General features: G+C 41.1%; 1 protein-coding gene across 2 annotated transcripts in view; it reads left to right on the top strand.

The window, feature by feature from the left end:
* LOC130907724 (vitamin D3 receptor A) overlaps positions 1–15,555 on the top strand; it is a 122,325-nt gene that overhangs the window by 69,825 nt on the left and 36,945 nt on the right. For both annotated transcript variants that reach the window (XM_057823141.1, XM_057823133.1), the window contains exons 3-4: positions 5,878–6,025; positions 9,544–9,674. In XM_057823141.1, the coding sequence (XP_057679124.1) occupies positions 5,880–6,025; positions 9,544–9,674 (277 nt within the window). In that variant the 5' untranslated portion in view covers positions 5,878–5,879. The remainder of the gene's footprint in view (positions 1–5,877; positions 6,026–9,543; positions 9,675–15,555) is intronic.

Here is a 15,555-nt window from a genome sequence, read left to right as displayed (position 1 = left end):
AAGTATTGTTGCTGTTATCGCGACAAAATGGTTTTTTTTTTATTTTAAAAAAATTTTTTTTTCTTTTGTTTTGTTTGTCTATTATTTTTATTTTCTCATGTCCAAATTAACCATTCATTCATATCCTGTATTCTCATTTTTAGCACGCCGAAACGGCTGGTGTCGAATGCGCGCCTGAACTTAGCCTCAAACGATATAAGAAAAAAATAAATAAATGAGGATTTTCAAAAAGAAGAATTGGCTAACTTGCATAGCAGGAGCTTAAATGCTAAATAATGCTAATGTTTACTAAATTGTTTCTAGTGCGCACCAGAAACAATCAAGCACCGGATGGCTTAAATTATTATTTTTTTCTGTCAGCTTCCCTTTAGGGGGTCTGAAAGTTTCAAAGGAATTTTCCACACTAAATGCAGTGCTACAGAGATCAAAACCATCTAAAAACACTCCCAGACACATAAAGTAGAACTGTGTAAAATTTCGTCAAAATCCGCCCAGCTGTTTCGCCGTCCATAAAACACGAACACACAGACAGCCACACAGAAAAACTCCCCTTTCTAGAGATTACGATTTTCCAGCAGAAATGAATCCCTTATTAATATTCCGGAAATTTGTTCATTATTTTGAAATCCAGCATCTTGTTGTGGAGTACTCAAAGCCACAATAAATCATCACAACACATTTAGATTTGTACATGAAACTGAAACATTGCAGTTACAAGAAACGCGTCTTTTGCCCAAAAGGTGGTGCTGTCGCCTCCACAATCAGGTCGCATTTCCTGTGCTAAGTTTTTGAGTTTCGAAACAATTTTCCACACCAAATGCAGGCCAACAGACATCAAACCCATCTAAGAACACTTCCAGACGCATGGAGTACAACTGTGTAAAATTTCGTCAAAATTGGCCCAGCTGTTTGAGTCCACGGGGAACGAATACACCTAGACGCATGCACAAAGTTCCATTTATATATGGCGGAAAACACTCAGGTGACTTGATGTTCCGCTCTGAGACCCCCAATTTGGCCAACTTTCAAAATTGTCCGATATGCATGTGTGAGACATCATTGGAAAGCTTAAAATCTCAGTTTTCTGGGGGAAGAAAAAAATTGAACAGGAGGGCATTAAAAAAAAAGTTTTTTAAACAGCAAAACCCTATCTGGAGGTGAGAGCACGCGAGAGCAGAATTACAGACGCCATGACTTTAACAAGATATTATCACGTACTTACCTCTTTTCGATCCAAAAACTCCATGTAGCATGTATCACCGAGTGTCAAGACACAGGTGTGAATGGCCACACCTGGATTTTTGGGGGATTTTATGGGTGAAACATGGTAATATAACAAGCATCGCGATGCAGAAATCGCGGACATCAAGGAGTAGTCGAGATTTTCTTTTTCATATATTTACCCCTTTATTTGTCTTTTTTCAATTTTTCTTTGTTTGGATTGATTATTTATCGTCTAACATATCGGAGAAAATGCGACAGGTAACAATAAAAATACAATTAAGCGATAGTTATGAGGTAGATATCTGTGATTTTTTTACAGACGCCATTTTTTCATTGTGACATAATTTGTTTAAAAGTTTAAAATATGTGAGGGAATAATTTTTTTAAGTCGTTTTTTTTTTTTTTAAACGAAATATTAGACATCAATTAATGATTCTAATACATTTTGAATAATAAATATAATTAATAAATATAATTACCTTTGTTTTATGACTGGGTTGAAACAAAAGCGGTTGCGTGACGTCCGTAAACGGGTGTTTTCAGGGCAAAAAACGGGCAAATTAATAATAGTTCGGGGGCTTCACGCGCCATGAATCTGCTTTGACAGCATATAGACTTATTGTTCTATCAAACACAACAGTTCTTTTGGCTTAAAATACAGCAGTTTATTTTAAAGAGGAGTGCAAGAGCAGAAACTGCTTTTTCAGTCTTGTTTGTGTTTTCTGCCATAAACCAAAAACAAACAGATTTTCTCCGGCGTAACACAAGCCTTTGCTTCTTGACACGTCACAAAAAAATAGACACAAACTAGCAAAGACGACTTAAGAAATGTCTTTGCAGTGCTTCCTTGCAAAGAATGGCCAATGGAGGAGTCAGAAGAGGTGTCTGTGACGTCCAAGGAAAAAGAAAGCTTCTTTTTACAGACTATGAATTTAATCTTATTTTCAATTTTCTAATGTAACTAGTCCAGAACGCATGATATGTGGCGAGAAGCTCACAAACGAACCCTTCTGAACCTTAACACAATAAGATGTTATTGTTGTTGGAGGATGAGAAAATCACTGTGGTTGGCAATCCAGGTTGATGAATTAAATTGCAGAAGAGCTCCCATTGATTCAAAGTCATGGTGAGTTTTTATTTTTTGTGCACTTATTTTTTTTTTTGTTCTTTTCATTTTACTTTGGCTGTATTTATCGTTCACAACTTGAATGTTTGTTAAAATTCTGTTACATACAATATACCAGTCTGTACTGCAAAAACATTTGGGACCCCTGTTGTAAAGCACGAGACACAACCCAATTTGAACTGATGGCTCTTCACTTGCAAATGTGAAATTTGCTTTGCCCAAATAGAGAAAAGGAGAGGGTCACTTGTTGGGGCTCAAAGGCAGCTCTTGGGCTATGATTACAACTTGGAACATATGTGTTCCATATATGTATGATAGCCAGAGCATAAGGCAAATGCACGACATTAATGTGAATGTCCTAGAGGTATACAGGCAAAAAATAAATTTGCGGTTTTTGCTAATTGTTTGTCCTCAAAAACTGCCTACTAGCTAAAGCTAAGGCAGATTCATTGCAAACCCTCTAGGTAACTACTTCTACCTACGTACCAGTTGCTCTTATGCTTTTGTCCTGGTTCAACATTCCTCAGCGGAGTCTGTAATGCATGTCGTTTGCATGCTGTAGACACGTGACTGCTGTGCACGCAAGTACATAGCGTGAATTCACCTCCTCTCTTTGCCCTAATTTGCTCGTCTTCTCCTCACATGACTCCTCCTCCTAGTCACGAGCACAAATTATTTATTATGTTGTCGACAGTGTGCCAAGATCGTTTTACCAAGCCGCAAATGTACTAAAGGTTTTTGCTAATCTTTCCATTAGACTTTTCCTTTCTTTTTTACTCTTGGATTGTCGTTTTATCTATTATTCCAGAAAAGGCAGAATTTACTCTCTGAAAATAGTTAATAGGGCAAATTAGTCCAAAGGGACTTAGTTTGCCTGTACTTGAAGGCTCAAGTTTTAACTAGAACCGAGGACATTGGTTTTATATTAACTTTCTTTGTAAATTTAATATCTTGATATCTGTAAGTTTAATATATTTATTGTTAAGATAGATTAGGGCAGCAGCTATCAAATATTTTAGTAATCGAGTTTTCTACTGAAAATTCCATCGATTAATCGAGTTATCGGCTTAAAATAACTTTTTTTTTTTTTTTTTTTTTTTTTTAGGTAAAGAGCAATTATAAATATACATGAGACAACAAGACATTTCACCTAATTTTGAACTATTTTTAGACATTGTCTTTTGTTTTAGATGTACATTGTTGAAAACAGCCAACAATTGCATCTCACATATGACTAGAAAAACAACAACAAATTCACTGCTTTCAAAAAAAAAAAAAAGAACGTAAGAATTATTTTTAAAAGATCTTATTCCTTACCTAAAAATGTCATTACGCTTGATAACACACATCACTTAAAAGTCAGGTGTTTCAATTAAATTTCCATTTGTGTCAATCTATTTCTAAGTTCTAGTAAATGTTTAATTCGTCTAAATTGTAAGTCCTGATAGGATTTTGAGTTTTTGCAGTGTTCAAAATAATTTTAAAATTTGATACCTGTTGTATACCTTACACATTAGGCACCAGTGCTACTTGTTTTATCCATCAATGATTATTTAGCTAAAATTGACACCTGGCAGCCACAGTAATCGGGTGGTAGGTGGGTCCCACACTTTTTCTCTATGGCGTGGCTCCCGGGGCGTGGACTCCCCTCTGCCTGGGCTGCCGGTCGCGGGAGTGGGGGGAGGTCGGGGTTCCGATCTCGCGTCACCCCGCGGCGGCTCCTCGGCGTTCCCCTGCTTCTGCCTTCCCTTCTCTTCTCTTCCTGGTTATCCGCCCTGCGCTCCATCACGGGTCGCTGGCTGGACACTGGTGTGTCAGCTGGATGTCGCCTGCTCCGGTGGGGGACCGTGCCCTGCCCCGGGCTTGGTGGGCAGTTGGGGGTCCCGTGCCGTGTCGGTTGGGGGCTGTGACTATGGCACGGGGGTGGGCGGGTGTTTGGGGTGCGTCCTCTCTTCCCATCCCTCAAGGCCGGTTGATGGGGGTGCGGGTGGCCCCGGGGTGGGCGCGGCTTCTCCGCTTGTCTGCGTGGCTGTCGCATGTTTGATAGGTCTCACGAACGGCTGGATGTGATTGGGCGCGCTCAGGTGGAGGGCCTCGGTGCAGGGATTGGCGGTGGGGCAGCGTAGGGTAGGTTGCCAACGGGCTTACACTCACAAGGGATTCACACGATTACTGGGTTCTAGATCAGAGCAGATTTCTGTACACGCCACCACTTCCAGTCACTTATCTTATAGACTCCCCCCTCCCCATCCTTCTTTCCAAGTTCAACAGGCCCCCCCACATGGTGTCAACCTGAAATACATCTAGCTGACGATAGCACCAACATATTCATAGCTAGTGTATGCATTCAAAGTATCTCTTCTTGTTGTTTGTTTTCTTGTTTCTTTTCTTTTCTTCTGTTCCCCCATAACCCCTTCCTGTTTGCTACTTTGTCTTAATAAACGAGGTATGTTGAATGATCACAATGGGAGCATGTCATACTCCAATGCGAAACATTAAAACTGTTCAGACCAACTAGACACTTTCATTCTCCATGTCAAAAAAAAAAAAAGAAATTGACACTTAGCTTTTTGTTTTTATTTGACACCCTCATCACTCTACAGCACTGTTATTACAGATTAAACAAAACCTGTAAGAAAGACACGTTAGCCAGGCATCACTAGTAGTCATCATTAATGCAGGTCGCGCGGTAGTGCCCGGCCCGGGTTTCAGGGTTTCAGGGCCGGGGGGTGCGGAAGCGTCGGCAGGGCCGCGGATAGCCAGGGCCGGGCAGGGGTAGTGTTATGCAAACACTGTCGTACAGTACATACATGAAACAGTGTTCGCCATGGTCTCCATCTTGAAATGCTTCCACACTTTTAACATTTTCTGCTTTTTCCTGGGGCCTTTTTCTTCGCTTTCGTCGGCTTCTTCGTTGTTAACCTCTATATTCATGCATGGTTGAAATCAAATATATCCACCGCCTCGCCCTTATTCCTCTCCGCATGTGACGTCACCGCGTTGTGCTGCATTAAAAGTAGTCTGGGCAAAACGTCATGCTTAGAGCTGGCAAAATTTAACGATTCCTCGAAGCGGAGAAAATGCCTCGATCAATTTTTAAAATCAAGTTACTTGAATTTGAGTAATCGTCTCAGCTCTAAGATAGATGATTGAACATTATTGAAATAATTTGAAATTTTTAAAAACATAGTTAACTAGTAATTGTGTTTGAAAGTTTCAACAAAGCATCATTTGCTTTTAGATTTGTCTGCTGAGACATTTTGGCAATAGCCGGTTGTCTATTGTGACTGTTGGTGCCTCGCGTTAAATATGCTAATGAGCCAACACATATTTAATGAAAGCGAACAACAACGACCAGGCACATGCTTATAGTTTTGCTACAGCAATGCGACCAGAGTACTTTGAATGTCACAATTAATATTAACACTTCACAGCAATTATGCTATCCGATCAGTTTTCAGCGGGATGAGCAACACCTCTGAATTGATTCGTGTTTTTTTTCTTTTCCGCCCTCTCGATTTCCACAGTAATGGAGCCCATGACGGTTACTACGTCGTTGGCAGGACCAGATGAGTTCGATCGCAATGCCCCACGGATCTGTGGGGTTTGTGGTGACAAGGCCACTGGCTTCCACTTCAACGCTATGACCTGTGAGGGTTGTAAGGGCTTCTTCAGGTAAGGAATGAGAATGGAACAACCCAGTTCATACCCTTCTCTTTCAATGTTATAAGGGATAGGTGCTAATTGATTTTTTTTCGTAGAGGTGTTGATGATGTCTGTGTGAAGTCTTGAAGAAAGTGAGGACAAATGTGCACTGCTTAGCTGCAGTAAGCAGAGGCGTCCAACAATATTGTGGTTCAGTTTGCACTGTACTTGTATTTTAGTTTCATTCTTCATTGACTCAAATTCTTCATTGACTTTCTGGCTAAATTAAAGTGCCTGTGACACCATAACAAATCTTAAATAGCATTATTATTGGAATTAAAATCTTGTTTTGAGACGATTCGACTATATACAACAATTTGGCAAAGCGCTAATTACGAGAAATTAGTCTTTCAATCTGCCGTTTAGCTACTCTTGTCATTATGGTGCTCTGGCGCCGCCATCTGGGTGATGACGTTGGCAGAGTAACGATTTCAGCTAATTTAGAATTCAGCCCAATGGAGAGCAGCAAAATGTCGTCATTGGTTTTTATCTCTCTACTACAATATTTTTACAGGATATTCTTTTTATCTAAGTATTTTTACCCAATGGCTAAATAAATTGTATGGTCATGATAAATAAGTCTTGTGCTAAATGGAATATGATATATTAAAAAATGCATTTATTCAGTATGACAGGTCTAAATTACTGCATTATGGTCAAAAGTGCTGACTTAAACCTTTTTTGCCACCGGGGCTAGTCCGTCTTTTGTCATTTCCCTGCCCCGGCTTTGGAGATGGAGGAAAGAGCGTAAACAAAACAGGAGGTGTGAGAGCTAGGCGACATGCTAACCTGAACCGAGCGGCTCTTCCAAGTCTCTTCCTCGCCTTTCGAAAACGAAAAATCACACAAAATTACCCCGACTCATGTCACACACGGCGGCGGGAGTGATAGCCTTCACCGATCGGCCAGCCCCCGGCGGCGAGCGAGTTTCGGCTCGTCATTTAACGCCGAAAATGCCGCGTTCTCGGTGGACAAACCGGCCGGTGTCGGAGCGCATGGCTGCCCGAGCCCAAGCCGCGGATAGTGCTCTCTCGGCGGGAATACGGAGTGCTGAGAGGGGTAGAAGTCTCTACACAATCAAGAACCACAGATGAGAGCGCGTGCCTGCCCGAGCACGGGCGCTCATTTGCCGGCAACCTTGATGTGCGAATAGGATCTTTATGAAACCCAAAAAGGCTCACATGCCTCTCCCTGGTGCAGTAACAAAAGCCTGCAGCACATTGGGCCGGCGTGATGCGAAAAATAAACAATTAATCCGCAAAATCAGCTGAGTCCGCAGTCCTTCTGCAATTATGTAGTAATGGTGTTATTGTGAAGATAATTAGTCTGCTGACGTCACATTCGCCTTCTTCCTCAATCCAGACTCTGGCCGGAAGTCACTAATTTAATGGCGCGGGATTCAAAAAAATTGAAAAAATACAGTCCCTGACAAAAGTCTTGTCGCTTATCCATTTTGTAGAAACAATTGCTAATAACCTGACTTTTAATTATTCAATTGGTTTCAGAAATGGCTCAGATGAAAGCGAAGACCTTCCCAAATTATGTTGAGTGTACAAAAATATATTTGTTTCACTGAAAAAAGATGTATCATTTAATAAAGACATAAAGATCAAATTTTGGCAAGACAAAAGTTTTTTCGCCTACAGAAAATAGTGTGAAAATTGAACAAAAAATGTACTTCAAATACAAAAATATGTTACATAACGTAAGCGAAATAAGTAGTGGTGCTGTGAGATCCAAATTTAATATTTTGTATGACTTCCATGGGCTTCGGCAAGGATTCATACAATTTATTGATGAAGTCATCAGGAACATCAAAGAAAGCGTCTTGCATTCCTCCCAGAGTTCATCAACATTCTTGGGTTTCGTCTTCCCTACTTCCCCTTTCATCCTACCCCAGACAAGCTCAATGATGTTCATGTCTGGGGACTGAGCTGGCCAGTCCTGGAGGATCTTGATCTTCTTTGCCTTGAGGAACTTTGAAGTACAGATTGAAGTATGCGATGGAGTACCATTCTGCTGCAGAATTTGTCCCTTTTTATGGTTAGGAATGTCAGATGCATCTAAGATTTGTTGATATTTCAGACTGTTTATGTTGCCTTCCACCCTGCAGATCTCTCGCACGCCCCCATACTGGATGTAACCCCAGACCATGATTTTGGTAATGATGTAACCACCAAACTTCCCTGTTTTGTGAGTGAATCTCGGATCCATGCGGGCTCCAGTAGGTCTCCTGCAATATTTGTGGTGACTGTCGTGTAATTCAATGGAAGATTCATCTGAAAAATCCACATTTTGCCACTTTTTCAGCATCCATCCTTTTGACAGGCTGTGGGCCTTGGCAAATGCCACACGGTTTTTTAATTGTCTGCACCCTGAAATATCAACAAATCTTAGCTGCCTCTTACATTCCTGACCATAAAAAGGGACAAATTCTGCAGCAAGATGGTGCTCCATCGCATACTTCAATCTCTACCTCAAAGTTCCTCAAGGCAAAGAAAATCAAGACCCTCCAGGACTGGCCAGCCCAGTCACCAGACATGAACATTATTGAGCATGTCTGGAATAGGATGAAAGAGGAAGCATGAAGACGAAACCCAAGAATGTTGATGAAATCTGGGAGGCATACAAGACTGCTTTCTTTGATGTTCCTGATGACTTCATCAATAAATTGTATGAATCCTTGCCGAAGCCCATGGAAGTCATCTCACAGCACCACTAAATCGCTTATGTAATGTAACATGTTTTTGTTCAATTTTCACACTACTTTCTGTAGGCGACAAAACTTTTGTCTTGCCAAAATTTTACCTTTATGTCTTCTTTATATGATAAATCTTTTTTCAGTGAAACAAATATTTTTTTGTACATTCAACATCATTTGGGAGGGTCTTACCTTTCATACGAGCCAATTATGAAACCAAGTGAATAATTAAAAGTCAGGTTATTAGCAATTGTTTCTACAAAATGGATAAGCGACCTGACTTTTGTCAGGGACTGTATAGCGATCGCTTCCACACACACATCCAAGTGGTCCATTTCATTTAAGAGCATCAAATATTGCGCGAAATATGAAATAAACATGCTTTTTGCTGTCATAGGCACTTTAAAACTTGTTTCCTCCATAGCTGCGTGAAGCACAGTGGGTAGCCGATGCGTGACGAGTAGGTGGGACAGTGTGAAATTCTCACATTTGATTGGCAAAACTAGCACTGCCATTTCGAAATGTCTGACAACAGCTATTTCTTCGACTTCGGGGAAATCATTTTTCTGTTTTCTCAACTACTACACATCAGAAAATTCAATTCTGTGTTTTTTCAGTCATTGACCAATGTTATTGCAATATAGGATGATCATAGTGACACAATTTAGATTTGATTTAGTTTTAATTTAATTTCGATGTCATTTCTTTGTCTTTCAGTCTTTCCTTTCAGTCATTCAATCTTACTCATAAGCGTCTATTTATGACTGTAAGCAATCTTATGTTTCAGGCGGAGTATGAAGCGTAAAGCTGCCTTCACCTGCCCGTTCAACGGAAGTTGCACCATCACCAAAGACAACCGACGTCACTGCCAGGCCTGCCGACTCAAGCGGTGCATTGACATTGGCATGATGAAAGAATGTGAGCAGACCTCTCTGACTTTTTAACACAGTAATCTTTTAGGAAGAGCACATTCTTTTCTAAACGATTTTAAAGAAATATTTTTGCCCCCCCCCCCCCCAATAGGATTTGTATATGGCGGACAACACTCAGGTGACTTGAAGTTCCGGTCTGAGACCCCCAATTTAGCCACATTTCAAAATTGTCCGATATGCATGTGTGATACATCATTGGAAAGCTTAAAATCTCAATTTTCTGGGGGAAGAAAAATTTTGAACAGGAGGGCATTTTAAAAAAAAAAAAAAAAAGGTTTTTAAACAGCAAAACCCTATCTGGAGGTGAGAGCACGCAAGAGCATATTTAAAGACGCCGTGATTTTTACGAGATATTATCACGTACTTACCTTGTTTCGATCCAAAAACTCCATGTCGCATGTATCACTGACGTCAAGACACAGCTGTGAATGGCCACAGCTGGATTTTTTGGGGATTTTATGGGTGAAACATGGTAATATAACAAGGGTCACGATGCAGAAATCGCAGACATCAAGGAGTGGTCGAGATTTTCTTTCTTTGTTTGGATTATTTATCATCTAACATATTGGGGAAAATGCGACAGTAACAAAAAAACTACAATTAATCGATAGTTATGAGGTAGATATCCGTGACTTTTTTACAGACACCATTTTTTTCATTGGGAAGTCATTTGTTTAAAAGTTTAAAATATATGAGTGAATAATCTCTTAAAGTCATTTTTTTTTTTTTTTTTTTTTTAAACGAAATATTAGACATCGATTAATGATTCTAAGCTAAAAATGACAGACATTTTGGATAACATATAATTAATTACCTTAGTTTTATGGCTGGTTTAAAACAAAAGCCGTTGCGCGACGTCTGTAAACGGGGGTTTTCAGGGTAAAACGGACAAATTTAAAATAGTTTGGGGGCTTCATGCGCCATGAATCTGCTATGGCGCATATAGACCCTACTCACCAACGTCACAGAATGACGTGTCGCTGTATCTGGCCGCCATATTGTCCGTCTCTGTTTAGCCCTATTCTCAATGGTTTCAATTAGTCGTTCAGTTTATAGAGCAATTCATGGAAGCCCCGGTGCTTTCAGACGCTGTAAACTCATTGGATGCGTTGCATAAAAGGCGTTATGTGGAAAAGCTTCAGTCTATCCATTCGCCAGATCCATATTTGATGCCTAAATCGATATTTTTCGACCCGCTGTCTTCGCCCTCTCGGCCTGACATCTGCTACCCTGATATCTACAACTAACTTGTCCACACAAAATCGGCCTATTCTCACGAAACTTTGAAAAACTTTAAGAGCAGCACTCTAAGCAACATTACCCCATGTGACCCAATTTTCTAAAATGGCGACAATCAATAAAAAAAAGAAAAGTTGACTGCGATGGCCGACGCTTCAAGGATAGGTGGATATTGGACTATTTCTTCAATAAAACATGCAACAACTGTGTCTGCCTCATTTGCAAAGAGACAGTCGCTGTTTTTAAAGAGTTCGATGTGACGCGATACTACCGAACAAGACACGCTGACATGTACGACATTACAGGGAAGATACGCAGCGAGAAATTATAGCAACTTGAAGCTAATTTAATTTCACAGCAGCAGTATTTCGCAAGAGCCCGAGGGTCGAAAGAGAACGCCTCAAAGGCGAGATTGTTGAAATTATGGATTAAAAAAAAAATAATAATAAAGCAAATGTGACACACAGAAGGGCTTGCTAAAATTTCTTTAAGTATTGTTCTATGTAAATCAGCCCAGGTCGCCCCCTCACATTTTTACCACACCAAATCTGTCCCCCTTTGCAAAAAGTTTGGACACCCTTGTTTAACCGATGATCTGTAGACGAGGCCAGCTTCTTTCACTTGTTACCAGCTAAATATTATTCAAAAAAATAAAGATGGTGGAAGAAATAAGCATCTTGAATTTGAAACGGTATGTTGTCGGCGATTAGCCTAGCAATGATCTTAATTGTGGTTGTCAGCCCAAAACCCTCTAAATATATATTAAATGCATCTTACCGGATATAAAATGACTACTACATAATCTGTGGTAATCGTTTGGAGCCCAGTTTTCTTGTCGAATTGCAGCAGTCCATCTCGCTCTCCTCTCCGGGTCTCTCGGAATACGGTAGAACCTCAAGTCTCTCCGTCTATCTTCTCTGTTATTGCAACCGACCGCCACACATGCCTTCACCATTTTGATTATTAATGTTAACGAGCACAAAAACGCGCCATAATAGGAGGAATTTACGTAGCGGTAATGCATCAACAACGACAAGTTGACGGACAATATGGTGCGGGGGCGTGGTTGTGACGTCATGTGAGTAGGGTCCATAGACATATTGTTCTATCAAACACAAAAGTTGTTTTGTCTTAAAATACAGCAGTTTCTTTTCAAAAGGAGTGCAAGAGCAGAAACTGCTTTTTCAGTCTTGTCTGTGTTTTCCGCCATGTATAGTGGTTAGTATGTCAGCTTCGTGAAAGGCTTCAGGTTAGCTGGTGTGTGCAGGAGAAGAGTATCCTTCCTGCACGGCGTTTAATCGAGTAGTTAAAGACATTCAGTGGGAGGGAGCCATGAAGATAACATCAATAGAATCAAGAGCAGTGTGTAAATGGACCTGATTTGGCATGACAATAAGAGCTATGCAATGTGGGAAAATCCTAGTATAAGCGTATCTTGCAATATATAATGAATGTACAACAGTCTCTAAAGATGAGGTGTGACTTCAGCTAAGTTAAGCACTTGCCGTGACAAGTAGTAAGTGACATTAAGAGAATATGATGAATGGAAGCAGAGTAAAGCACGTGGGTCGACCAACAATACCAGAATCTTGTTAAATACAAGATAAAGGAAAGTTTTATACATTTTCTGGCCTCTAGTTACCCTCCCAGCAATGCATTGGCATGATGTCCTTTCTCAGTATTTCACAGTGTCCTGATCATGGGTTGAGAAAAGCAGAAAATGAGAAGCATTGTGTTTATTGTGGTCATTTTTTTTTTTCTAACTCCTATTATAGCATTACATTTCTTCAGTTTTGATGTGCGTAGTTACATGAATGAGCTTGCCAAACGTTTCAATGATGTTGTTTTCAACTCCCTGTGAACATTGCTTTCGGGAAGGACGAGTAAACAAAGCGAACCTCACTGGCCATTTATCAGTTGCAGGGCTTTCATATTGGAGGACAAGGACATTGCAAATCAAAATAGCAAAGATTATGCGAACGGCTGTTAACGTTTCAATAGGCTTTACAAAAGCAGCAAGAGCAGGTGTTTTTGACAGATTTACGGGTAAAAAGAACAACCTAATCACAAGATGGAGTGATTTGCCTATTTAAATAACATATTTACTATTCATTTTAGTGTACCGTTTACTGAGTAATGTCAAAAGTATTCTGAAGCATTGTAAGATAAATTACACTAAAATGAATGAATACTGCAAATAAGGGACAGTAATACTGCCTTGATACAAACAAATTTAACAATCATACTAGGTCAAATGAAGTGTGTATCAGTGTTGTTTTTGGCAGCTGTTTTAATTTTCGTCTTCATCTTAAGCTTTTGGACGAAAATACATATTAGTGTTAGTCATATTTTAATTATTTTAAAATGTGTTTGTCTTGTTCTAGTTTTAGTCAATGAAAACTCAGACAAATCTAGTTTTAGTCAACAATTCTCAAAATGTTTTCGTCTACAAACTTAAGTGTTTTTCCATGGATAAATAAATAAAAGGTTTCCAACTATTTCGAATGAATACTGACAGACGAGCACATAATTGTACAGTCCACAAGGACATCAACATCTTCATGATGATAATACACACTCAGCGGGAACACAGCACATTTTTTTGCAATTAATTAAACTCACCTGGATGACATAAATTGTATGTAAAAAGTTTTCCAAGAATTTAGGAAGACACTCAGAGTCACCGTGCTAAATGCTAATGCTAAATGGTAATTTAGTGTGTGATGATCACTCAGCACTCACCTATAAAGGCTAAAGCAATATGGCATAGCCAAGACAAGAAAACCAAACTTATTAGGCAGCACCTGACACACCTGACACAAAAGGAGCCTGGAATGGGCACACGCGTGTGGGGCGGGGTGGGGGTCGGGGGGAGGCTCAGCACGTCACATGAGTGACACACCAAACACTGCCAAGATGTGTGCTAACTAAGTGCCAGCTCTGTGATTATACATACAAACATTTTCTCCCGCTTATCTGAGATCAGATCGCGGAGGCAGCAGCTTTAGCAGGGAAGGACAGACTCTCCCCAGCCACTTCATCCAGCTCTTCTTGGGGAATCCCAAGGCGTTCCCAGGACAACCGGGAGACAGTCTCCCTAGCGAGTCCTGGGGAGGCCCTGTGGCCTCCTTCCAGTGGGACGTGCCCGAAACACCTCACCAAGCAGGCGCCCCAGAGGCATCCTGATCAGATGCCCAAGCCACCTCATCTGGCTTCTCTCTATGCGGAGGAGCAGCGACCCTCCTCGGAGCCCCTCCCATATCACCGAGCTTCTCTCCTTGTCTCTAAAGGCCGAGTTATACTTCCACGTCAGGCCTGCGCCGTCAAGGAATACCCGATTTACAACCCTGCGCCGTAGCCTGATGTGTGCCTATTGGAATTTTCAAACCCTAGCGTCAAGTCGATGCATATGACGTGGCGGAAATGGACTGTGATTGGTCCGCTCAGGCTGTTGTTTCCATTTCAGCGCAAAGTCTCACAAGTCTCATCAAGACATCATAATGATTGCCAAATGGCAAGGTCAGCGAATGAATAAAAAAATGGAAGAACCACCGAGACGTGTGTTCGCAGTGACCCAGTCGGCCAAAAACTGCCAGCTTTTTATCACTTGATGTCGCATTTTTTTTGGTGCACTTCATCATTTATTGTGTACATGTGTTTGCTGTGAGTCTGTGACTTATTTACGTTATTATTTAGAATAAAGCACAGGTTTGGTGCCAAAAGAGTTGTTTTGATGTTTAATTTTCAACAACAGACATTGCACACACGATACATCATCACTGAACGAGAGTGCTTCGGTGCTTTTATGATAATGTTAACATCAAGACTTCCAACGCAGTTTGGGAAGTTCCGCAGACGCCAGAAAATCCGCTATGGCTTCCCACTGGCTGGTTGTAGAACACGGCAAACAAATCGGACTGGAGGGCTTTGCAGACCGCAGACAAAGCGCTGGACGCAGTGCTCGACGCCAGTTTGAAGCTAGAAGCCACAGCTAGCTGGTTTCCACTCGAGGATAGAACTCTCTATGCGGCATCAAAAGTTGGACAGACCGCCTCAAAACCGTCTTCTGCGTCCCCTGCGCCTCAACATTTGAAGGATCAACATTTATTCAATGTTGATGAACTGAAGATCCACATTCAAGCTTTCCATCTTGCATTATTTTCTCCTTTAAACCAGACAAGAGGAAGTCAACAAGCATGATCCAAAACCGTACAAACATAACGCCATACACCTCTAGTGGCTTGACGGTGAATTACAGAGCAACGTGTCATCTGGCCGGAGAACCATCGAATGTCGAATGACGCCGTAGTTGCTGCGCAGTAACCGCAACGCGGAAGCATAACTCGGCCTTAAGGGAGAGCCCGGACACCCTACGGAGGTAACTTATTTCGGCCGCTTGTATCCGGGATCTTGTTCTTTTGGTCACGACCTGCAGCTCTTGACCATCGAGGAACGTAGCTCGACATGTAAACAGAGAGCGTCGCCTTTCGGCTCAGCCTTCCTTCTACACCATGACTGACCGATGCAGAGTCCGCATCACTGCAGATGCGGCACCGATCAGCCTGTTGATCTCCCGTTCCATTTTTCCGTCACTCATGAACAAGACCCCGAGATACTTGAACTCCTGC

This window comes from Corythoichthys intestinalis, chromosome 2 (assembly GCF_030265065.1).
Source record: "Corythoichthys intestinalis isolate RoL2023-P3 chromosome 2, ASM3026506v1, whole genome shotgun sequence".
NCBI classification, from domain to species: Eukaryota; Metazoa; Chordata; class Actinopteri; order Syngnathiformes; family Syngnathidae; genus Corythoichthys; species Corythoichthys intestinalis.
The sequence above is the reverse complement of the archived record's forward strand: the minus strand, read 5'-3'. Positions and strand labels throughout refer to the sequence as shown.